Source organism: Penicillium hispanicum, assembly GCF_028827665.1.
Source record: "Penicillium hispanicum strain IBT 35686 chromosome Unknown utg000005l_segment0_segment0, whole genome shotgun sequence".
In the NCBI taxonomy this organism is placed as follows: domain Eukaryota; kingdom Fungi; phylum Ascomycota; class Eurotiomycetes; order Eurotiales; family Aspergillaceae; genus Penicillium; species Penicillium hispanicum.
The window spans coordinates 1,302,288-1,320,982 of NW_026623197.1; the positions used below are offsets into that span (position 1 = coordinate 1,302,288).

Consider the following 18,695-nt stretch of genomic DNA (forward strand, 5'->3'; position numbering starts at 1 on the left):
TCCTGTCCGCAGCATCGTCCAGTAACCTATTGACTCCACATGCGATCGCTAGGCCAATGCGAGCTAAGAGTGAATCCGTATGATGGCATAGGGACAGACGTAAGCAAAATAAAGACGTGTAGCGCATCTCTTTCAACCTATCATTGATCGCAGACGATGCTCGCTGTGGGACTGGCCGAGGGTGGCGTTCCGAAATACTTCGGAGTCGCAGTTGAGCCTCGGACGGGCCTGACAAGACTCGAGCACGTCTCCGATATTTGCCGGGGCTAACAGTGGATGCGTCTGGAGTATATCCTAATCATTAACAATAACTAAACAGTTAACTAACCCGCTATACTTTATACATCAGTCCTTTGCTCCGGCACAACGATGACCATTCATCGGCATTCTTCACCTTCCATTTCAACACATCCAAGTCGCTGTGAGAATCAACGAAATATGGATTTGTTCCTCTTCAGATACACATTTGACCAAACTTCTTTTTGGTTATCTATAAGCTCAACTGAGGTATGCCATGGCTTGCAAAATGTGGCCGGCCGGACAACCTGCGGGATCAGGCACCAAGATATGCTACCAAACTGACATCCCTAAAATCAAAGCTTAGCCATTCCACCCCTTTTGATGCTCCTCAATAAAGCTTCGTTATTTGAATTACGATCACTCCTTTTCCTACGACAGCCACTGTGTGTGGTGCCCACCCTTTCGCTGTAGACTTCCCAGTCCCGAAGCGGTTTAATCGGCACCGTACTTTCCAACAAACATAGACTGCCCCGGCAGATCTCTGATATATTCCAGTAGTCGGGCTTTTTAAATTGAAGTTCGTCCATGTAGTACGACTAGTCCCTCACAGGGGCAGAAGCATCATGCCCATCCCGCCCCGGGCTTGCATCTACAGTATCCATGTCAAGGCTACTCACGCGAATTCCTCTCATCCGCTGCAGCTTCCAATGCCGTCTGCACCATTTCCTTCTCCATCGTGATGAACAGCGAGTGGTCCGCATGATAGGTGACTATCTTCACCTCAACGCCCTCCTCCCGCACCCTCCCAAGCATGATCTCTTGATATATATGTGGGACCGTGTAGTCCTTCGTCGTAGAAACATAAGTAGTCGGCACCGTTCTCCACGAACTGCCCGCCGTAGGACAGTGGAAGGCAGACTCCGGAAATGGTACCAGCGAAGCCAGCGCCGCGTCGACGACCTGTGCGTCCGCATTCCCACTGAATAACGCCAGCCCAGGATCTTTGAAGACCGACGTGCCGTCCTCGGCGGTGTCGAGATACCGGTCCCACAGGTGATCGAACTTGGCTTCGCGTATGATGCCCCAGACCGTCGACCCGGGCGCAAGGATATACGCGCACATGTAGAGCAGGTGGATCACGCCGCCGGCTTGCCCGGCCGACTTGCGCTCGGCGAAGGAGAGTCCTTCAACGGCGCCGGTTCCGACGACGCCGCCGTAGGAATGCATGATCATCAGCACGCGCTTGCCTGCGTCTACGAGCTGCTGGACTAGCGCTCGCACGCATGCGATATCGTCGGGTTGTGAGGCTGTGGGGGGTCTTGCGCCGTTGCATGTTGGCAGGTGGGGGCAGTGAACGGTGAAGCCCTGTGCTTGCAGGGCGGTGATGTAGCTCTGGTAATTCGGTGGAGTGTGCCAGGCGCCGTGCACCAGGACGACGGTTGGTAACGAGGTCATGTCTTGATTCGAGATGCTTTGGGGTTGGGGATTGTCGAGGATGGTATTTTAGGGAGACAAGGGGAAAGGAGGGGAAGACGACATGGGTTGTCGTGGACACAGAGACGGTGGCGCTTGAGAGTCCCGGGATGGTCTCCATCCCCCGTCTCAGCTGTTGATTTTCACGCGTTTTCTAGTGTCAGGCACTCGTGAGGTGCCGTGCAATTGGAAAGAGGCATTTTTTCTTCTGGTTTCGTCTGGGGATGTGCTTGGATGAGGTGGTGTCCATAGCCAGGGATGGGTGGCGTGAAGGAAAGAGAAGATGGGGAGTCAGGGTTTTTCTTCTTTGCATCCAGGATAATATGCCCAGTGGTAGAATATCACGACAAATCGACCGACAGCTCTTAGAAAATGATTAATATATTAACCATCATATAGTGACACTCTGGATACATGCCCAAATGCGATTCCACGTCTCGGACACTATGTAGACTGCCACAGCATAGCCCCCAGATTCGTGTCATTCGACTCGCAGTGTCACTATACGCACTCATCCGATTATGGCGCCACTGAAGCTGTATTGACGAGGTCTATTGGCCTTGACTCGTACAAACCCCAGCCTCTACGGCCTCGAGTAACACAGATCCGTCGTGCATAATCGAAAGGTCTCGATCAGCAGCTCCAGGTTTCTTGCTTCCCCCACAACAGAAAGTGCCAATGGTGCTACAAATGCCATGCATTTGGCTGTGCGTCCTTGGAGGAGGTAACCGTTTCCTCAATGATGGGCGCACTGGTCAGCATCCAGGCAATGTAACAGTTACTCGATCTATCCGAGACATCTGCACTGGCTGTTTAGATATACTGAAGCCTTTGAGGATCAGTCAATTGATTGGCCAGCTTCTTTCTACTCTGCGTTGAACCTGTTTGCTAGGCTTCCCTTGTCAAGCTACAGGGTTGCAACGCCGATGAATGACTGTAGCCCGTGATGGAGGCCGAATACATGCATCATGCTACGTGAAATACTCCACACCCAGGCGACACGCTGTATGACTGCAATGGATATCAGACACTGGTAATACTGTGAAGTTTACTCCGGGAACTCACCTGCCGACAGAACCGAAGGTCCCCGAGTATTAATACTGGCAGCAAGGACAACGTGGCGGCGTGCTTTCTTCTCGTTCATATCGAATCCCCTCAAACCATCGAGAATAACCGGCTTTCTTCCTTACAACTCTTACTGCCACCTGGGGCTCTAACAGCCATGCTCCTATCGTGCACTCGACTGTTTTGGACGCTGGGACTCGTGCCCCTCGCGCTATCGGCTGCCATCAGCAATGAAGCCGCGAAGAATGCGAGCGCGCAGAACGTGGCGCCGTACCGAGTTACGCCCTACTGTAAGCTTCACCGTGGTTTCGGAATGGCACATGGACTGATCGATGTTCTGCAGGCAATCTCGTGGCTCGAATCCGCCGTGGAGATACTTGCTTCGACATCATCGATCGCACCGACGACACCATCACATTGACACAGTTCCTCTGCTGGAACCCGGATGTCAACCCGTCGTGCACGAATCTGATTCCTGGCCGTGATGTCTGCGTGGGAGTTGTCTATCCGGGTCCTGTGTGTTGAGTGACGTTGGCACAGCGTACTTTGGGGATGTGCTTTGAGCGATTTCACCTGCATATTGACGGACGAATGGAACTTGGATAATCGCGAGGTGCTGCTGGTTTTATATACTGAACAAACTATACGCCGATAACTTGTCCTCCTTGCGGCGATGTGATAGTGGACGTGTATGTCACAGTTCATGACCCGTCCATGCTTTCTCGAGAAACTCTTTCATCGTAATAGGCTTCACTTCGGGAAAGAGTGTGTTGAGATTCTCCTCCCTGCGCAGATCAAACACCCCATTGACTGTAAGCCGGCTGACCAAGGCAGTGATCTCCTGGAGTTCCTCGGGTGAGCCCTCGGTGCCATCTGGCATCGGAGGGACGGTGACATTTCCCGCGTTGATCTGATCATGACTGTCGTAGGTGACTTTGAATTTAGTCCCTGCTCCAATGTGTTATTAGCAATGATACGCCTGCAGGGGAGACGCACTGGTGAATGAGGGACTTGCCTGTTATATCCTCTGCCATGCGCAGAAGCTGGTTGTACGTGACCTCGTCACCCACGACCACGCTGAATTCCGGCCATTTGTTGAGATCCAGCAGTTTGACCATGTATGCGGCCAGGTCATACGTATAGGTCATACAGATCACATCATTGCCATCACCGGGGATGGCGGCCGTGCGACTAGCTATACTGATTCCGAACGTGTGAGGCGCGAGGTTGGTGGGGACGTGGGGCATTCCCCAGTAGTCCATGAAGAAACCCGGGATGACGCGGGTGTAGGCAAGCGAGCTTGACTTGAGGCGGTCGGCAGCGTCCAGCCACCACTGGATACTGGGGTCGATCGGCAACAGGCTGGCCAGGATTCAAGTCCACGTTAGGGCCAAGTCGGGCAGCGTGTGTTGCTGGGGAGCACTCACGCCGCGGTCTGAATGAAGGAGTATTCACTTGGGATGAATCGTTCCGTCACCTTGGACTTGTCCGCTGCCTCGATCAGGTTCAGCTGGGACCGGCTGGTCTCTTCTGAGACGAGACCGATGGCGGATATCACAGTGTGGACGTTGTGGTGCTCGAGCTGGTGGGTGATGGCAGAGATGTCGTTGTAGTTGATGCGTACATGCGACACTGCGTGAGCGGTTGGCTCTAGACTCTCCTATCAGGCTGTCAGAATGGCTTTGATGCATTGGATTTCTGGCAACGCCCACGTTTCGAGACAGCAAGACTACCTGGAACTTGGGCTCTTGCGCCAGCCTCTCGATGAGGGTTTTGCCGACACCCCCCGTGCCACCGGCCACTGCGATGACGGCCATTGGGTTCGAGTCTCTATGCTGTCAGATCTTTCTCTGCGACACCTCTGTATGCGTCGACCGCGTAGATGCAAGCGCAGAGTTCCGAGTCGGGTTCCACCCCGCGCTGTCCCGCCAGACGCAGATCCGCTTCGCCTTTTGCAGCGGCTCTCGATGACGTTGGAGAGCGAGGCCAAGAGTCGAAAGAGACCGCCCTGCAAGATGCTAGAACCAACTTTCTAGACCCCGAGAGATCTGTCTCTGCGGTGATCAACCCCAGATGAAGTGAACCCCGATAGCAGATCGGGCTTTCGGGCTTCACACTCGGCGTCCATGACTAAGACCGCCGAAGCCGTCAAAACCATCTCCCGCTGGTTATCTCCATCCTCCTCTCATCCAGAACACATTCCTCCCTCAACATGTGCATGAAAGTCCAGTGCTCTACCTGCAGTAAGTGCGAGACCCGGGCCCAGTCCCCGCAACTGTCACTCATCGCGCGTCGCAGACAAGGTCACTTGGTGGGGTTGCGGCAGCCATATCCCCTCGGTGATGGACGCGGTGCCGGAAAGCGAGTGGTGCGCTTGCGCGCCGCAGGTCGAGAAGGATGGGAAGAAGTACCCGCCCAAAGCTGCGAAGGCGGGCTGACTCGATGGGTGTGGGATCTGCTGAGTCGGTGTTGACGGTGTTGGGAGCGGGCGTGGCGTGTTGCGGAGGTGTATGACGGATTGTGTGGCTTACTTCCATCGTTGTGACGGGTTTATGTTGATTCTCTTCGATTGACGTTGCAATGCATCTATCATGACACCGTCTACTATGAGTCTTGGTTGAGGTCAAGTCGATTCCATTCAGCCCAGTTAATACAAGAAATGTCTGTCAAAAGTGCATCCTCGGAATGAACAGAAAGCGAAAGGTACAGCGTCAAGAACCAGTCCGTCTATAACATAGAAAATCAGTTAAAAAAGGGCCACGACAAAAGAAAGAAGATCCAAGATTCCTCAATGTCATCCTGGCATTCCACTTCTCCATGCTGTCAATCCACTGCGGTGGATGCTGGAATGTTGGTCTGCTACATATTGAACCTAACATCGAATGATCGGTCTGGCAGGAGCTCATCGTAGCTAGATAGCCCACTCACGGACTCGTCGCATCGGAACGGTCCTCGTTGGTTGCCGCCTCTGCCGCTGCCAGGTTAGCTGCGCGAGTGCGCGTGCGCATCATAATGCGAAGTCGTCGAATCAGAGCCTGCTTCTCGTTACCGGTACTGTTCAGAATCACTTCGGTCAGGGTCATAAACTCATCAGGAACCTATGCCACAGTTAGCTTCCAATCTCAACCAAAGGGAGGGGGGGGATCCACTGACAGGAGTGCAGGGTTGCCGCAGCCGCATGCAAGGCTGGCAAGCAGTGTGGCCACGGCTTTGGATGCAAACTTGGTGAGGGTTGTTCTTCATCGCAAGGACACATTGGAGACAGGGCGCACTGTGCGTGATTGAAGTGGCGCGGGGACGTCGGGGAGACTGTCGGGTCAGTGTTTTGCGAGTTGCTGTTTTGCGTGGGCGGGTTGCTCGGGTGGTGGAATTGCGTCGTGCGGAATTGACAGCCATGGTGGAGAGGAATTGTTCGTGACGGCAGATGGTTGATGGAGGGATGATGAGGGAAGTAGTGCTTGAGTGGATGGGGATGTAGTCAGGGAAGGGGAGAGTGCTGAGCTGTGATGATTTCTGTTCTCCATGGAGGTAAACGACTGGACTTATATAACTATGCAGTCTTCGGGTGTAGCCATCGAAGCTGCGAGAATTGCAAGCCCGAAGGCTAACAACAAAGAGTATCAGACCGTGAGACATGCACCGAGAGCTACCCATCTCAACAATGCCGCATGCAAAAGAGGCATTGAGTGAGCTACCCCGAGATAATTGAGTTCATTATCCTGTTGCAAATCGTTCGATATTCCCTTGTTGTCCCTTGTTCCTCTTGAAGAATAGAGAAAGCCTTGTCTTGCTTGGAGACAGACACGGGAACGACTTCTTTGCGTGGTAGACCTGGGTGAAAAAAGATTTCACCTGGATGGACTCATTGTGAGGCTTCGTGAGCATTCATGGACAAAGCTTCGAAGTGGTTAGAGATCCTCTATTTTCAGGACGTATGGAAGGTAGGGAGCTTCGGAAGTTCAACAGAACAATGCAACACACAACTACTAGAGCTCAAACGCTTTGTGTAGTCTCCATTCTGATCTTAAGCTTTGATTTACAATGAATAGGCACCTCTTTTGCAGGTAGCTCTGTAAAGACATCGAGGGCTGAGCAAGTACTCCCAATCCAGACACCAACCACCGACAAGCCATCTTCAGCTACGTTATGTGATTGATAGCAAGTGTGTAGATGAGATGGTGGCGTTTTCTCGTAGATACATAACTATAGATACAAATTCGTTAACTCCTCTGGTCCTGCGTAATGACCTAGACAGCAGTATCAAGCAGGGTTTGATAGAAAGTATCCAATCCAATTCAGCTACCCACCTACTATCAACCACACTTCTGCCCAGATATAGCAAGAACTTCTCCATCAACAGACACGCTCATCATGCTCACATTGCTGAACCCACTCAAACCAAGAATATACCCGGAACCTCCATCTATCAAGACCACTCCCATAGAAATCCATCCATCCACCACCGCCCTAATCCGCATGCACCCCATAAATCATATCATGCCACTGGTTCGCCGGATACTCCTCCCCATTCCGATCCCAATACCGCCTCGGCACCCGATGCCTCTCCCCGCGCACAACCCGCATCAACCCGCCAGCCCCCTTCGCACTGCAATACTGCACCGCGCTCCACGTCCCATGGTCCGGCACGACGTACTTTCGCTGCCGGAAGTCGTAGCGCTGCGCGTCGGGGCGGCGCGCCCACGGCGCCGCGCGGCGCGAGGCGTGCGCCTCCGGCTCCCACCGCGTCCAGTGCGTTTTCGCCGCTTTCTTGGGGCCGGTGGGGGTGTTGTGGCGGAGGACGCCGACGTAGATGTCCGGGCCCTTGTTGGTGAGGAGGTCGAAGAGGCGCCAGCGGCGCGGCCAGGTCGGGGGGTTTCCTGGCCGGGGGTCTTTGGGCCAGATGAAGCCCAGTGTTGGGGGAGGAGCCATTGCAGGAATTGGGGGTATGGTGGTGGACAGCCTTGGTGTGCAGGTGTTGTGGGCGTGGGACTTGCCAGGAAGAACGGAGGATGGTGGTGTGAGACTAGCGCTGGGGAGGGCTGGGCTGGTATATACCTGCTTCCTGCTTGAGGCAGACAATCAAACGCTCTGGATGCTTTCATACTTGGTCCTGGTACGGCATGTGCTTGATTTACATTCTGACCATCGGGGCTGCTTGCCTGCTTTGACGGGCAGTGTACTCTGGCTTTCTCTGGTTCACCACTATTTCCTTGAATAGGGCTTTCTCTTCTCGTTGTGGTGAGGTTGCAGAGTACTGTGGCTACACTGTTTGTGAGTGGTGCTACGGACACAATGCGGTCGACACGCCATGCCGCATCCAAAGGACTGAGAGGTTCAGTCTGGTGAGATCTGTAGCCAAGGGGTCAATGGTGCTATGGCTCCATTACTACTTCAATCCTGCAGGCAGTGACAATGAGGTCTACAAAGAGGCGTTCAAGCAACGGTCACGCGGGTGATAGACAAGACATGGACCGAGACAAGACCGAGACAAGTCTCGCTGGCCCTTTCCGTCTCTTTCCATAGACAGACGCACATAATCAAGTTGGAAAGGCAAGCGCCGAGAAATGCAATGAATTAAAAGACATAAAAGAACCCAATCCGAAATACACTGGCCATTGGGGGGGGGGATGCAGAACATGCAGCGGAGATGAATCAATAGAAAACAGCAGCACGATAAATGTTCCCATCCTGAAGTCCACAAATCAACAAACGCCGATTTTCTTGCTATTATCGTAAAGAGAAATCCAAAAGTCGCTTTCAAACAATGGAACACGCCTAGCGGTCAAACAAATATATCCATGAATATCCATGAGAATGTCGCTTTCCACACCCCAGCGATCGGAGGTGGCTCGTTAGAGGGAGAAGAGACCGAAGGTACCAGCGAACCAGGTAAAGGAAAACACAGTGATGGCTGCCATGCCGACGGCAAATTTGATGCCCTGGCGTTGGACTTCGGATATGGCGCTGTTGCAAGTGGCGCAAGAGAATTCTGGGCAATGTTAGCGAAGCTGAAGAGATACATCAAAAGTCAGAGCAGGAAATGTGGAAACATACTGTTGAGTGGAGTGTAAGATTGCGGGATGTACATGCCGAAGCTGTACCCAATATTGGAGCTCAGGTAGCCCGCGCTGGCGGTGTCGGTGAGCGACTTGCTCGCGTCGTAGACGAAGAGGGTGTAGGTCGCTGTTAGGAGCGGGATGGTCGCGGACGCCTGGTACTTGCCCGTGTCCCACACCACACTGCCAGTAGCTTCCACGCTCATGTTCTGGGTCAGTGTGTAGGTGGCACTGTTCAAGCTGCAGGTGGCAACGACATCCACAGCCGTCGGAGTCACGGAAAGCGAGGTGTAGTTCCAGACGAAGGTCACATCTTGGCCAATCTTATAGTAGGTGGTCGATGTCGACGCCGGGGTGAGCATGGAAATTCCGCCATCGCCGGCAGCGGGATCGATGGAGATCGACGAGGTCGAGGTGGTCTTGCTGTCAGACTTGCTATCCGTCTTGCTTTCAGACTTGCTGGCTGTGCCAGTGATGGTTGCATCGCTGGCGGAGGCAGTGTCGGTGGAGGTCTCAGAGGCAGAAGTCTGAGAGGCGGAGTCGGTGGAGGTGGCTTCAGAGGTGGAGGCATCGGTGGAGTCTGCGGTTGAAGGTCAGAGTGACCTTGGACAGTAAAAAAAAAAAAAAGAGTATGTACCTGCTCGCCGATCTAGCATGCCATTGCCCAGGATCATCCCATATGGCTGCCAGGCCGAGGCGATCGTCCCCAGAAGCAAAACCGTGCACAACACGCTGAAAATAAGGGACCGCATGGCGATGATTGTGGATGGAAATTTTTTCGTCGAGGCCTTGGGGCGGGGAGATCAGGGATTTAGGATGGTGTAAGACTCCTAATCGGAAAAAAAAAGACGAGTCAACAACCCCTTGCACCAGCTGTCAGCTGTGGAGATGATGGAGACGGAGAACCGAAGGCGATCTGTGTCCACGGGTCCGTTGTTGTTTCTCTCGATGAATTCACTAGACCGTCCAGCAGGTGCTATACCGGGAAAGATGGCGACGACGACACAGGGCGAGGCAAGAATGTCAAAGGACTCCGATCAGTTCTGGACCCTGAGACGTGCAGATCACCGGAATGCGTGGGACCCGGGGAGGATCGGCGGGTTCCTGGACACAACAACACGACCACGACAACGAGGGAGTCAAACGAGCGACTGAAACGAAGGTGAGGCGAGGGCGAGGGTGGGAGTCAGAGGGAGAGGGCAAGTAAGAGTGAGAATGAGAGAAAGTGAAGTGCAGAAAGCGAGTGTTGGTGGATGGTGGGACTAAGCCCAAACAGGCAATGGTGGCTGTCAAGGGAGAGACAATCGCCTATTTATAGTCGTGATCGTCTCGATAGTGTCGTGGGATGTCCATGCTATCAACCTGGATGGATTCAACCTTGCTATCAATCCAGCTATATACCTCGTCGCTGGTCAATACCGCTGTTGCTTTCCTAGATTGTTTTGCAAGTCGACCTGCCCCTCGCTGCCCCACACCGAATCAACCAGAAACACTAGGTCTCTTGGTGCTGTCGATGGCGAGGAGTCTTCTCGACTCGCCATCCAATGCGACCTCGGGCAGGCAGATAAAATATCCCAGTCCATACGTATTCTACAGCTCGGGAGTGCCGCCTGCCACACTCTGCAAATCCCGGTGTTGGAATGCTTATCGAAAAGTATTCGGCCAATCCGCAATCCGCATTTTCGGCTGAATGAGATCGGTCAATAAACCTCGCCTGGAAACCGCGATTCAGAGCTGGTATGGCAATGAAATCTCCACTAGCTTCTAAAAAAGTTCAAAGTGGGAATGTTCGAGTCCAACATCCTGGGAAATATAGGAACTGCGGTTCATCGTGGGTATGATCGAGTTATACACAGAGTGCTCAGTATCTATTTTGCACCGGGGCAAACTGACAGGGTCTAGACCTGGGGACCCCATGATCTTCAACATTCATGCTTCTCATTGACTGCCCAGTGGCATAGGCAGTGGATGCACGCATACAATCGCCGGTCGCAAAGAGTCAATACAAGAGGACATCAAGCAATCAAAACCAGTTCACGACTCGTGATCCATGACGAATCAGTCATCAATATCATTAACACAGTCTATCAGCCCTCTCGGCCCATTATCTAGATGAAACTGTACTATCGACACAACTATACACCACCCCAGCCATGGATTCCCCCAGGCCAAGTCATCGCTGTAGAAACCAGCACTTCCCCTAATTCTTCCCCTGCTTGGCCGCTCAATGCTTGAGGGACTTGGCGTTCTTCTGCACCTTCAGCTGGACTGACTGGCAGTTGGTGGGGATGGCGTCCTTGCCGGAGGTATTGTGCCACATAAGCTGGTTTTGGGTGGTGTGATCAGCCTCCTTCTTCAAGCAAGCTACATTGGAGCAAACAAAAACAGTCAGCATATCTATCGCGCACAGGGTGGAACATGTACTGGTAGGCCAGCACTAGGAAGACTTACCAAACCAGCCACCAAAGTTCGGGCCCTGGACCGTCAGCAAACCGTCCTTGCTGATGGTAAAGCCCTGGGTTCCGGAGCTCGGGCTGACACCAATATCCACCGGAGATGCGACACCTAAAGCATTGAGTGGTGAATTAGCGACACTGCATCCTCGAAGCATCCCAGAAGATCAGACTAAGGGTCCAACTCACTGCTTCCCTGAACCAAAGCCAGCTCCCAGGGGGTCCCGTTGGGCGCCTGGTACTTAACGGTGCCGCGGCTGAAAGTGAAATTGCCCGGAATGCCGGAGGTGGTTTCCAGAATGGCGAGGCTGTTATCCGGGTCATTCACGTGGTAAGAGCCGATATATCTCCCATTGTAGTTGTAGCCGGTGGGATCCTGCAGCACCTGCAGCTTGAAGGTGTAGGGAGCGGAGCTTGCGCTTGGCGAGGGGATGGCGCTTGTGCTTGCAGTTACTCTTGCGCTTGGAGTGAATTTTGCGCTTGGAGTGACACTGGCGCTAGGAGTGACACTGGCGCGTGGAGTGCCACCAATTCGGGTGCGAGCGGGTGCAGGTGCAGGTGCAGGTGCCGCAATGACGGTCGCTGCGAGCAGCGCGAGACTGGCGAGGAACTTCATGATGAGGAGGTGAGGATTGAAAATGGGGGGAGAAGGGAATGGGGTGTGGATGGGGAGAAGCAAGTGCCGTAGATATATGGAATCAGGGGAGGGCGACGGGGAGCAACGCCCAGCTTTTAAGGGAGCGAGTCAGGATCAGAGTGGATGTGCGAACCGAACGGGCGAATGAGACCATGACCTAAGACCCTAGAAAGAGCTGAATAGGGCCGAGGGGCGAAGGATCGTCGATCACGATTACAATATTACAGCAGCGTGCTTCGTTCCTGTCGTGGATTCAGCACTCGGCTTGTGCATGGCTGGTGATCTATATAGGGCGGTGCACAGCAGAGGAGAAGAACAACTAATTGACCTGAACTCGTCGTGATCCCAATCACCATCTCAACCCAGCTCTGAACAGCAACCGTGTCTGACATCGCCCTGATTCCTTCGACCCCAAACGAAGTGGGTCAAACATCCATTACAAAGCCTGAATGCCGTTCATTGGGCGTCCATCGCCTCTGGTACCTGCTGTAGCAGCGTCTCTGGGCCAGTGAGACTGTTGGAATGAAAGAGGATCGTCCCCACTATCCACCGAGTTCTGGCCCGCCAACGCAAAGTCTTCTGCGAGAGCTTTCAGGAAGCCTGAAACCAACTTCAAAGGGAACTAACATTAGCGTTCCTTGGAGGTCGGAAATCCTGGATTGCTATGACCCAGACAGCATCGAATACCTTACTCTGTATAGTATGAATGTGAAGGGTTGACCCACGCAGGTCCCACCTCTGTGCTAATTTTGGACCCCAAGAACAGGCTAGATGGGTTCTCGTCCATCTGCTTGGCGAGTTGTTGATAGGACTTGGCACCTTATGTCCCTGGATCTCGATTCCTGTATATTGCGCGACGGGTTGCTCATTCGCCCTTGATGATCCGGAGTCAATGGAGGGTAACACCTGTAATCTATATGAACCTTCCTTGGGGGCTCGGCAGGTCGTCATTGCGCCCCAGTCGGGGCTTTTGGCAATGATAATCTCTTTTCCTGAATTATGGGGGAAATCAGCATGTCGCCTAAAATGGAAACCACTGTGCTGTGCTATTGTACTATTAGTAGATACCTACATCTGTAGGTGTATCCATTGCATTCTCCCTGGGGAGAGTAGTGGATCTAGAACCATTCTGCGCTTACTGGGGGCGCAATGTCATTCTCTATCGCCAACAGCCCTAACCAGCGGGGCGTAAAAGCATGCAGTGAACTAGACTGCCAATAAGGCGTACCCGAATCCCTGTTGCGTTGTGAAAGGCATCCGCTTTGCCAGATGGTGGCGCAGTGTCAATACCTGATGGATGCCGTGAATGTTTTTTCAAGATCGTTCACAGCCACTCTATGGACGGGGCCCGGTTCACTCAGACTGATTGGTCCTGCATGTGTGAATGCCCCTATGTCCACCCGTGTCCCCTGAAACTCCGCTGTCTTGACCACCAGGGAAAGACTTTAGCCCCGGGATACATATGATATTGCTTATAGTACAGAGAAAGATATGGCTGCTAGGGTGAGACAAGCAGCATTGCCCCAACAATAGGCCCGGCGTTCAACCCCGATATGGTACTACTCAGATATCCCTGAGTAACCTCGTGGGTTTTCTGACAGGCATCACAATTTTGACAATGCAGATACTGCCCAACCCGGTCTTCGTAATGGACAGAGATAAATGCAGACATAGTTCTAGTTCTCAATGGGTTGATTGTCATCAGCATATTCTTGGTCATCGCGTCGTGAGTCCTTTCTATTGTACAAGTACCACCTTCCAGCGAATCTTTCATGGACATGTCCCCTTCTGATCAGAATGCCATCAAACTGTGCTCACTTCTCTGGCTACCTCCGCGCACTCTCTCCGGCCAGCCCTGCTCTTTGCAAATGCCGCTTACGCGGGAGAAGCCCCTTCGGTCGAAGGATTCTTCTTCATCGGCTTCTTCAGCGTCCACCGGCCACGCTCCCTTGGCCCGTTGCGGGTAAAGTCCGCCACCTCCTTGAGCATCTTCTTGAATTCATCGGCTCGCTGCTGGTTGGCACAATAAGCGTTGAAGTGGTCGATAATCGTCTGGGTGAAAACGGGGCCACCGCGCGATCGCAAAAAGTCTCTGATGAGAGGGATGAACTCTTTGCCACGCGGCATACGAACCGGCGTCTGGCGAGAGGGACTCCCGCTGGCGGAAGCCACAGAAGCAGGATTAAGATTCGCAAGAAGATTTGATGACGACGGACCAGCTCGAGCTGGGCGAGCCGAGCTTCCTTCGTAGCCGGGGCGACCAGCCACACCGAACTGGCCGGTCCAGGTCGGAAGCCCGATGGGAACAGAGCGAGCAGCCTCTTCGGCCTTTCGAAGCTCGGCGGCGGCCTCGTTGGCCACGCGACGTGCTTCAGCTTCGATCATCTTTGGATCGGCACGAACGACGCGCTTCCCGTTCACGATTTGATCATGCTCGAGAGCGGCGTGCACGCCCGCGCGAGCGAAGATGCTGTGCATGAGGCGATCTTCAGACTTGGTGGCGTTTCCAGCATCTGCCAGGTCCGCTTGCTCTGTATTTTCCTCCTTGACGCCTTCAAGGGTGCTTTTGTACCTAAAGTCTTCGACGTTGGCAACTCCCTGGAGGTCACTGACATCTTCAACTTTCACAGGCGCAGATTCGGGTGCCTTGGACTTGCTTCCACGTCGACCCGTAGTAGGGGCAGGGGTCTCCTCTTCTCCCTGATAGGTAACTTCCGCGTTCTTGAACAACTTGGTCGTCTCCAGCTCCTTATCATCCTCCTCCGTAAGCGAGAACAGGTCATAGAGATCGTTCAGCTGGAATCCCTCCCGCTGGTGTGGATCCTTGGTGATCTTGTTGGTCAAATACTGCTTAAAGATCTGACGGTGATAGATCTTTTCTTCAATGGTGCCTTTGGTCATCAGGCGGAAGATAGTAACGTCGCGTTTTTGACCCAGTCGCCACGCACGCTCGCAGGCTTGCATATCGGTCGACGGGTTCCAGTCGGGATCATAGATGATGACTCGGTCGGCTCCGGTCAGATTCACACCAATTCCCCCGACCTTTGTGGTCAACAGGAACACGTGGATGTCAGGGTCGGTGTTGAATTCATCCACGATGCCGTGACGCTTCGCGATCGCTGTTTCTCCATCCATCCGGCTGTATCGAAATCCACCTAGAGAGGCGATGAATTTTTCAAGGATGTTGAGCATTTGGACTGTCTGGGCAAATAGAAGGGTCTTATGGCCGGTATCCTTCCACACCTCCAGCAGCCCTTGCAGCACTTGCATTTTGCCAGATCGCTCGACTTGGCCATAATTGGATTCGTTCTTTCGGAACTCGTGATCGACAAGATCACCATGGTTGCAGATCTTGCGAATAATATCGATTCCGTAGAGAGACTTCATCTTCCCCTTGTAAATCGATCGCATATCGTCCGATCCAAGAAACCGTTTGTAGATCGTGCGCTGGTACTGTGTGAGTTTGCAGAAGATGACTTGCTCTGTCTTCTTAGGGAGATCAGCCGCCACATCAGTCTTGAAACGCTGAAGAAGATAAGGACTAATGGCCTCCTTCAAGGTCTCTGCGCATTTGGCAGCAGTCTGAACCTGCAGATTGGATGCTGATGCGTATCCGCCCTGGCGAATGGGGATTTCGAATTGATTCTTAAAATTCACGAGGTTTCCAAGACGCAGCGGGAAAACGAAATCGAACAGGGACCACAGGTCAATCAGACTGTTCTGGATAGGAGTCCCCGACAAGATGATGCGGTGAGGAGTGCGAAGCTCCTTGCAACTGAATGTAATACCAGCATCTGGGTTGCGGATTTTATGACCTTCGTCGAGAATGGCACAGCCCCATTCGACGTCAACAAGAGCATCAGCATATGATTGCAGACCAGAATAAGTAGTCACCAGGACATGGCCCTCTTCGACAACGCGCCTGATGATCTTGTTGGCGGCTTGTTGGCCAGCAGAGAGGTGACGAGAATTGTAGCTGCCCATCTTCTCAGATGACAGTACGTTCTCTCGACTTTTCTCTTTCCCTAGATTCATCATGCCACTCCCAGAAGCGTGCAGGATGGAAACACGGAATGCTGGCCACCATCGGTGAAATTCAGTGACCCATTGTACCATGAGAGTTGCGGGGCATACAACAATGGCAGGCTTGGTGAGTTTCTTGCTGTAGTGCAAGCCAGCCAGATAAGAAATGGCCTGAACGGTCTTCCCCAGCCCCATTTCATCGCCAATGATGCCACCAACTGTTTGCTGATGCAACTCCCAGAGCCACTGCACACCCGTTCGCTGATAGGAAAAGAGATAACGGGCGATATCTCCAGGGATGCGTAGACCGTTTCGAAACTCCAAATCAGGCTCCTTCGGATGGGGCTTGTGCCATTCTTCGTCATCGTCATTTTCAACGAGATCTGGCTGGGCCCGCTTGCGGGCGGCGCTGCGAACGTGTATCCATCTCTGGAGACGAGTTTGATAGACGGTTTCATTACCGTCATCCACATTGCTCAGGTCGTCAAGCTCAGTTTCAGTCATTATCTGTTTGCGTTTGCGATGTGAGGTGGAGTCGGGAACGGTATCAGGCATAAAATCGTCATCGTCCGACTCGGCACTAGCAGCATCCGAGGCAACATAGCTGGCAGAAGAATCAAAATCGGGGGAGCTTGAGGCACGAATATTTGGCGGCTTTTGTTGGGGTGTAGTTTTCTTGGTTGGGGCGATCGTGTCTAACTTCCTGCGTTTGCTGCTGCTACTGCTGCTTTCAGCCCGGCTCCCCTCACTCACATCGTCAAAATTGAGGCCAGGGCGCATCAAATTGCGATGTGAGGCCTCGTGTTGTGCCTGCTTGCGTTCTTCCTCCTCGTCATGCTGATCCTCGGCGTCAACGAGGGCATCACGAAGGTTGGAGACTCCGTCAGGACCCCCGGCATTCATGAGCTCAAATGGCGTGATCTTGCCCGTCCGCAGCAGATAGTTGCGCCGAGACTCATTCGGGAGACGGCCCGGACCGTGGCTCGATGATGCATTCTCCCGGGTCTTTCGTCGCTCATCAATTCGCTTCTGGATGTCGCTCACATCCCTAGCCGAGTCCGCCTGTCGAGACTTCAGTTTTTGCAGCTCGTTTTCGTTACGGCGCCGAGAGGTGGCACCGGCGGGCTGGGCCAGGCGATGGTGGACCTGCCGAATCTGGGCTTCGATCTTCCTGAGACAAAAGTAAGTGGTTGCTCACTAAGGGCAAGCGAGAGTCCATCGGCAGCTTACTCCACATCCAAAAGGGCTTTTTCCAGCCGCTTGGTATCATTCTCCTCGGCCTTCTCAGCCAGGAGTCTTTCCGCCTATGTGAAGGGGTGAGTACGGAAGGGTATAGGAAATGAGATCAAACTGACCTTGCGGGTGATGTCTCTTTCAAGGTCATCCTGGTTCTGCACCTCGGCGTTCAGTTCTTGCAGACGGCTTGCCTCCGCGGCCGCCTGCGCATCGGTTCCATGGGGTGACGCCATCGTGTGAGGACAAGTTGGAAGAAAGAGAATGGATATGGTCCGATCAAAGGATGGATTTAAGTAGTCAGTTAGGTCTAAATTAGTACAGACATGGTAATTTGACGAGCGCCAACCACCCGCAGTGATAGCCAGCAGTGAATGGTGAGTCTCAAACCTCGAGGGAATCTGGATTTGTTATCGAAGGCAATGGGCGGCAGAAAATGCCCACCGCTGAGGCCGCCCAATCACATGATCCATGACTCATCGCAGGCGAGAGCATTTCCAAGGTTCGTCGTCGTCGACCTTGATTCGTAGCAGATTGAAGATTGACATACAATTATCCTTCTACATCCTTCAATGAGAATATCGGGGCCGTCAGCGCTGGTGCCTGCTGAGAGGGACAAAGTAATCACGATGTTGAATGGGGCCATGATGTGGCCTTCTCCCATCGTCCCCCAATTCATTTCCATACATGCTAGTTATAGTGACCCGCGTCAGACCACATCACTTCAGAACTGGGAACTGGGAACTGAATACGGCCAAACTAACACTATGAGTTGTCTCTATGCGACCTATTATCGGTCTCGCCCGAGGGGTGATTGCGAATTAGGCATTCAAGGCCGCGTGCCCCGGAGTTGGGTATGCAGTGACGACCCTAGACACGTCGCCGAGGAGACCAGATGGTGGAGAGTGTCAAGTCGTGAGATCACCGAGTCCCGGTGAATCGTAGAGACGGACGTAGGCACGGATCTGGGGAGGGATAGTTCAGAAAGACGATGGAGAGACGTAGTGTCACCATTGGATTGCGAGACTCGAACTCACCCAGTTCTCGTCCCCGTGCTGGAGAGGTGAAGTCGAGTTGGCGGCGATCTTTCCCACTCGGACGGGTTCCCATGGGCAAAGTTCACGGTTGATGCCAACCTCCGCCTTCTCTTCCCTCTCCTTCCCCCTCGACAATGCTCTAAGACTCCCCCGTGGATGATCGTGCGAGTGTCTTCTGGCCTCCTCCCCTTCACCCGGGCGTTCGACGATTCCCTTCCACTCTTCTGCCCGCTGCCCTCGCCCGTCCTTCACGTCGGCTCGGCGGGACTGCGACCGCCCACTTGTATCCCGCCCTGTCCTCGCACCTCGGACTTGTCTGCAACTCTACTCCTGCAGATGATGAAGTGCTACACACCTCCGAATTAACCTTCGCTTTCTCCTCCCAATCGCTCGCATTGCAGCTGCCCCCCCTTGCCTGCGATCGTGCCTCTCGCGTGTGTTGTCTCTCCCCGCCGGCATCCCACGCTTCCCCCCCCGA

The 18,695-nt window shown here is 53.4% G+C and overlaps 8 protein-coding genes across 8 annotated transcripts; 1 reads left to right on the forward strand and 7 right to left on the reverse strand.

Moving 5' to 3' along the window:
• Positions 1-909: 909 nt before the first annotated feature.
• Positions 910-1,695, reverse strand: N7459_005956 (alpha/beta hydrolase; the record flags this gene model as incomplete). Its single annotated transcript, XM_056945140.1, has 1 exon — positions 910-1,695. The coding sequence occupies one exon, from the start codon at positions 1,693-1,695 to the stop codon at positions 910-912; it is 786 nt and encodes a 261-aa protein (XP_056799475.1).
• A 1,240-nt stretch (positions 1,696-2,935) lies between these two features.
• On the forward strand, positions 2,936-3,303 carry N7459_005957 (LysM peptidoglycan-binding domain-containing protein; the record flags this gene model as incomplete). Its single annotated transcript, XM_056945141.1, has 2 exons — positions 2,936-3,068; positions 3,122-3,303. The coding sequence occupies 2 exons, from the start codon at positions 2,936-2,938 to the stop codon at positions 3,301-3,303; spliced, it is 315 nt and encodes a 104-aa protein (XP_056799476.1).
• Positions 3,304-3,472: 169 nt separating this feature from the next.
• Positions 3,473-4,595, reverse strand: N7459_005958 (uncharacterized protein; the record flags this gene model as incomplete). Its single annotated transcript, XM_056945142.1, has 4 exons — positions 3,473-3,698; positions 3,775-4,140; positions 4,206-4,438; positions 4,491-4,595. 4 exons carry the CDS (start codon positions 4,593-4,595, stop codon positions 3,473-3,475), a joined length of 930 nt encoding a protein of 309 aa, XP_056799477.1.
• A 1,107-nt stretch (positions 4,596-5,702) lies between these two features.
• Positions 5,703-6,174, reverse strand: N7459_005959 (uncharacterized protein; the record flags this gene model as incomplete). Its single annotated transcript, XM_056945143.1, has 2 exons — positions 5,703-5,864; positions 5,932-6,174. The coding sequence occupies 2 exons, from the start codon at positions 6,172-6,174 to the stop codon at positions 5,703-5,705; spliced, it is 405 nt and encodes a 134-aa protein (XP_056799478.1).
• Positions 6,175-7,245: 1,071 nt separating this feature from the next.
• N7459_005960 (uncharacterized protein) lies at positions 7,246-7,707 on the reverse strand (the record flags this gene model as incomplete). The annotated part of the gene is made up of 1 exon (XM_056945144.1): positions 7,246-7,707. One exon carries the CDS (start codon positions 7,705-7,707, stop codon positions 7,246-7,248), a length of 462 nt encoding a protein of 153 aa, XP_056799479.1.
• A 923-nt stretch (positions 7,708-8,630) lies between these two features.
• On the reverse strand, positions 8,631-9,586 carry N7459_005961 (uncharacterized protein; the record flags this gene model as incomplete). Its single annotated transcript, XM_056945145.1, has 3 exons — positions 8,631-8,767; positions 8,833-9,414; positions 9,472-9,586. The coding sequence occupies 3 exons, from the start codon at positions 9,584-9,586 to the stop codon at positions 8,631-8,633; spliced, it is 834 nt and encodes a 277-aa protein (XP_056799480.1).
• Positions 9,587-11,058: 1,472 nt separating this feature from the next.
• Positions 11,059-11,903, reverse strand: N7459_005962 (uncharacterized protein; the record flags this gene model as incomplete). Its single annotated transcript, XM_056945146.1, has 3 exons — positions 11,059-11,198; positions 11,286-11,399; positions 11,477-11,903. The coding sequence occupies 3 exons, from the start codon at positions 11,901-11,903 to the stop codon at positions 11,059-11,061; spliced, it is 681 nt and encodes a 226-aa protein (XP_056799481.1).
• A 1,902-nt stretch (positions 11,904-13,805) lies between these two features.
• Positions 13,806-17,416, reverse strand: N7459_005963 (DNA-dependent ATPase RAD26; the record flags this gene model as incomplete). The annotated part of the gene is made up of 3 exons (XM_056945147.1): positions 13,806-17,118; positions 17,178-17,251; positions 17,303-17,416. Coding segments are annotated over 3 exons (3,501 nt in total), but the record flags the coding sequence as incomplete, so codon positions are not given.
• Between the last annotated feature and the right edge of the window lie 1,279 nt (positions 17,417-18,695).